General features: G+C 33.4%; 1 protein-coding gene across 1 annotated transcript; it reads left to right on the top strand.

The window, feature by feature from the left end:
• The first annotated feature begins 1,227 nt into the window (after nt 1–1,227).
• LOC107466170 (protein SIEVE ELEMENT OCCLUSION B-like) lies at nt 1,228–4,811 on the top strand. Its single transcript, XM_021131962.2, has 7 exons — nt 1,228–1,713; nt 1,801–1,887; nt 1,999–2,408; nt 2,960–3,051; nt 3,182–3,321; nt 3,539–4,027; nt 4,158–4,811. The coding sequence occupies exons 1-7, from the start codon at nt 1,228–1,230 to the stop codon at nt 4,809–4,811; spliced, it is 2,358 nt and encodes a 785-aa protein (XP_020987621.1).
• The last annotated feature ends 693 nt before the right edge of the window (nt 4,812–5,504 follow it).

Below are 5,504 nucleotides of genomic sequence, written 5' to 3'. Positions count from 1 at the left end.
AATTGATGGCTACACATCACAAATTTTGATGGCCCCTAATATTTCTCATTAACCAAATTGCACACAACTCAAAGTAGCATTTATAGTGACTTAAAATACTTAAGTCTTGATTAAATTTAATCAAATTCAAATGTAAATTCAATAAAAAAAGATAAAAAAGATGCTCACACATCAATACTCTACAAGATGATTAATTAATTGAAAAGTAATAAAATAACAAAGACAAAAAATAATAAGAAAATTAATTAATTGAAAAGTAATAAAATAACAAAGACAAAAAATAATAAGAAAAATAAACAATGGATCAATAGTAAGTGTTAGTGGTATTTAATTTAACTTCACATAATATCTTAAACTATATTATAACTGTTCATTCAATTCCTACTTTTTATAATATAATGAAATTATAGAATTGCTCTTAACATAGTTGGAGCTTGCTGACTCTAGTGCAACGGCACTACTAACTAGATTAATCAGCTTAATAACTTAACATCAATTTAAATTTAACTAGTCATAAAGAACGAAATTCATAAGATTATATAAACAGATATTTTCAAATTATACTTTAACTTATATTATGACAATTTTTTTTTTGGCTTATTTCAATATGTAAACTCATATTCATTAATTAGAAACAAGTCAATTCTCATCAAGTTTGTGACTCATAAGAAAAACACTAAAAAAAATGAAATAATTACATGAATCATCAAATTAAAAAATACAATAAAAACAAAAATTCAAAAAAATCATCTAAGAACCCAAAAAAACTATGTCATATAAAAGTAAGAAGAACTTAAGCAAGTTTATAAATATAAAAAATAAGATAAAAGAATAAAAATTATTAAATAATAATTTAATTAAATTTTATAAATCATCTAATAATTTTTAAATATCAATTTGATATGAACATAATTGAATTGCAGTTTTCACCCAAACATAATACAGCAAAAAGAATTCCTAGCCTGCCTGCCCCAAGTTGTGCCTATCAATTAGTTAGAGTTATTAATTAATGCTAGGTTTTTTAATAGGGGATGCGAGTGTGAACACAGTTAACACTTGTCATTAATTATTTCAAGATCCTACAAATTAAACGAAAAGAAGAGTGTAAATTAAACAATTGACTCTTAGGGGCTTATAAATAGGGATAAGGTATGAAGCTAACAGAGGCAGATCAAAACTACTCCCAAAGTCCTAATTAATTCTTGTTCACTTTTGAGTTTTCTGATAATGTCGAAACCAGGAGTTCCACTGGAATCCACCTGCACCCCTCCTCCTGGAATAGTTGCAGGAGAGTCAAAGCCGGGAGTTCCACTGGAATCCACCTGCACCCCTCCTCCTGGAATAATTGCAGGAGAGTCAAAGCCGGGAGTTCCACTGGAATCCACCTGCACCCCTCCTCCTGGAATAATTGCAGGAGAGTCAAAGCCGGGGGTTCCACTGGAATCCACTTGCACTCCTCGTCCTGCAATTCCACTCGTCCCTGCCATTTATGGTCGTCCAATAATGCCAGGAGTTCTACTTCCTGGTACTACTTTCACCAATCCTGTTTCACCGCTGAACCCATTCAAGGTGCCTGATCAGCTCATCTCTCTCAACATCATCAGCATCCATGACGCTCAAGCCAACAGATATGATGTCGATTCTCTTTTCGATCTTGTTTATGACATTGTTATTAGCAGCTCAACCAACTTCGATGAGTATCTTGGACTCCAGGTCCTCATAACTAACTATATTTATAACATTGTAACGAATTTTAATATCTGACTATATATTTATATTGTTTATTTATGCATATTGCAGCAAGTGACCGTCAATGTTGTGGAAGACAAGGTTCCTGAATCTGATCTCAAACCAAATTATACCCTTCTCAAACAGATTGCTTGCCAGGTCAACTCACTACTTATTTATTTACTTAATTTGGCGGGATTAGGTGCCATAACATATCTCATTATTATATGGTCAATATCAAAATTCTAACACAGTTAAGAATTATTACAGATGACATGCGACTCGTTTACCATATCAAATGCACACGAGTCAGTGGTGGGAGTTCTTCAGAAGCTGAAAAGTTTCACTTGGGATGCAAAAGCAGTGATAGCACTCTCCGCTTTTGCTTTGGACTATGGAGAGACACGGCACCTGACGCTGAAGAAGCAGGCGACAAGGAAGGGGAATGCGCTTGAGCTGCATGTGTTCAGGCATGCAGAAGAGAACAAGCCCGCTGAGTCGGATTCAAATCTTACAACCAATTTGGTTAAAATTACATTGGAACTCATTAAGGGGATCATCACATTGGAGAAGCACTATAAATCATACTCCCCAAGTGACGTTCCCACTCTCGTCAAACCTCTTCGTGATGTGTATACTTATTGGGCTGTTTTCTCCCTTTTTGCGTGTGCTAATCAAAGGTATGTCTGAATGATAAAATCAAATATGCTCTCTCATTATATTTTGAAAAAAATATAGGTAAACAATGAAAATATTAAATAATATGAATAACAGATATATTGAATATTCAATTTACTAGATATTTAATTTACTAGGTCTGCAAATGATTGTTCTAATATTAAAATTTACGAGGATAATTTAGAGTGTAGTGTGTTTTTATTTTATTGGACTAATTTTAGAGTTAATTGTTCATATTATTCACAAAAATTATTGTCTACCTAGCAAAGTCCATATATTTTTTATATTAAAATTAAAAAAATATAGATAGACAATGAAAATACTAAATAATATGAATAATAAATATATTGAATGTTCATTTCACTAGGTGTACGGATCGTTATTTTAATATTAAGATTTAGATGATTAATTTAAAAGTGTAGTATGTTTTTATTTAATTAGTAGTTATTTATGTTGTTTAAGATGGTCATTGTTTACCTAACCTTCCCTAAAATTAAACCTCTTTTTCTAACCGTACTTACTTATACTTTCATATGTATGTTGGTTGATTCAGGGAATTGGACATCAAGAAGAACGTTATTGAGAGACTCAATATTGTTCTCACCCAATTAAATGTTTATTTGAACCAAATCCAGCGCGAAATAGGTTATCTACATACATATATGCTATATACATAAATGTTGCTTGTATAGCTTTAACTTCTACGTACTAGTTCTTTATTAGGTGCTTGAGATATATAGTTACTAACTCAAAGTTTTATCTTTCTATATTGCAGAGGCATGGCAAGATTTAAGTTGGCGTTTTGAAGCCTTCCGAATTCCTTCGGGAATTTGGCCACTTTTGAAGGCTCTAATCTATTCCAAAAAGGCTGATCAACCTGATAATATTATTGCCAACAATGCTACTAAAGAACAGGTAATTAGTGCGAAAGTAATACTTAAAATTTCAAGATCATGACATGCCGTGTGTGTGTGTATATGTAGACGAGATCAAATTGAAAGTGGTGTTCGCACTAAGTATAAATATATACCATATATATCCTCCTTTTTTTGGGGAAGGAGGAAGTTAAAGATCCTCAAATTTATTAATTTTTTTGTCTAACATATTTTCAATTCGGTTTGTCAATGGGCAGCTTACTCTGGAGAAACTAATAACAACAAAGAACTTGTTTTTGTTCGTTTCTGGTGTTGACAACATTGACCATGAGATAATAAAGTATCTAAAAGTGATTCACGATTCAATCACCTACAATGAGAAATACAAGAAAGAGGGTAATAAGATTGTGTGGGTGCCTGTTGTGGAATATTGGACCGATGAAATCAAGGAAAAGTTTAAGCGTTTGAAGTCTCTGATGCCATCATGGTATGTGGTGGAGCATTTCTCACTCATAAAAGGTTACAAACCATTGCAAGAAATATGGAACTACCAAGGTAAACCTATTGTGGTGGTGGCTGATGCTGGTGGAAAGCTTCTGAACGAAAATGCACTGCACCCAATCATTCTGTGGGGCATGGAAGCCTTCCCATTCGATCCTGCTACCCTCACAAAGGTTTCCCAAAACTGGAATTGGTTTTGGCCCGCAGCATATAATATTTATCCTCTTATCAAAAATTGCGTCATGGTAAGAACTACTACTTTTCAATCCTTGCTACTATTATTTGCGTCATTGACTCATGAGAACACTACAAATACATATGTTCAAGTAATCTAATACTAATGATAATACTACTGTTTATATTCACATGAATCAGAGCGAAGAGAAATACGTCTTTCTCTATGGAGGAACAAAAGAATGGACTGAAAAGTTTCATGGCCTTCTTGAACGTATAAAAAAGGACCTAGAAGGAACAGAAACAGACATTGAACACTTCAACCTTGCAACGAATGACACAAAGCAGACCAAATTTTGGTTTAGCATCACCCACTCACTCCTAAGCAACACTCAAAATGTTGAAACGACCACCCTCAAGCAAATTCAAATGCTTCTCGCCATGAAAACTGAGAAGGGATGGGCGATCGTGAGCAAAGGCAAGAACGTATTCTTATTTGGGTACAATGAAGTGATGTTGAAAGTACTCCAAGGCTTCGAAAAGTGGCGACCCAGTATTTTGGTGTCAGGCTTTTACTATGGCATCTACAACTACTATGTCGAACTCCACGAGACCGAGAAACGCCATTGTATGAAGTTCCAGCTGGATAATATCCACTCTCGTGTGCTGATCCCCTTTAACTGCCCTGATCCGACATGCGGCCGGATGATGGAGATCACTTCTCTGTCCTACAAATGTTGCCATGGGATGCATTTTGTTGATGATGATGATCTTCCATTTGAAAATGGTAAAGGACCAATGCCCCTGTCAGCCATCAAACCCCGTGCTGCGACCGACGATATTATTACTCCTTGATCGCGTCTTCAACCATAACTTCATTTAGTTTGAAATTCACTTGTTTTCCGTTTCATTTAGCATTGAATAAGGTAGATTATATATCTATCATCATCGATTATGCATGCTTTGTTTTGAGATTTAAAGTTTATGTAACTCTGTGTTAGTGATACGCTAAGCCTTGTGCCTTGTTGCGTACCATGTCTGTAGTTTGGATTCAATAAAATACAAGAAATAAAGCCGTTAGGCTTGTGCACTATAGAATTCTTTAGTGCCTCATTAATTATACACTAAACAGTGTCACACTGTCAATTCCTCTCTTATACACCCACGAAAACGTCCAACACTGCTCGTCCCTTCTTAGTTGTGTCCTTCACATCACTGCTGAATTTTGCCCGACTATCATATTTTAATTTTTTTTTATTCGCTTGAATATCATCTTCTTTGAATTTTTTTAGTTTAATTTCAATATATTGGTAATATAAAAAATTTTGTTCGATTTATTAAATTTAAAAATTAGTTTTTTTAAATTAATATGAGAATATATAATTAGATTTCTATTTAAACTCTTTTATACATATAAAAATTAAACTTTTAATTAAAAATTAAAAATTCTAGTTCGAATAGCAACCCTCCTATTTGATGAAACAAAAATATTATATAATTATGCATTAAACTCAATCACTATAGATATATAATTTAATTTATTTTTAA

Source organism: Arachis duranensis, chromosome 9, assembly GCF_000817695.3.
Source record: "Arachis duranensis cultivar V14167 chromosome 9, aradu.V14167.gnm2.J7QH, whole genome shotgun sequence".
NCBI classification, from domain to species: domain Eukaryota; kingdom Viridiplantae; phylum Streptophyta; class Magnoliopsida; order Fabales; family Fabaceae; genus Arachis; species Arachis duranensis.
Note: the sequence above shows the minus strand (reverse complement) of the source record. Positions and strands in the feature narration are given on the sequence as shown.

Coding starts and splice junctions, on each gene's coding strand:
- LOC107466170 (XM_021131962.2), top strand. CDS start 1,228: ATGTCGAAACCAGGAGTTCCACTGGAATCCACCTGCACCCCTCCTCCT. Junction 1,714..1,800: donor ATGAGTATCTTGGACTCCAG/GTCCTCATAACT, acceptor TGCATATTGCAG/CAAGTGACCGTCAATGTTGT. Junction 4,028..4,157: donor TTATCAAAAATTGCGTCATG/GTAAGAACTACT, acceptor CACATGAATCAG/AGCGAAGAGAAATACGTCTT.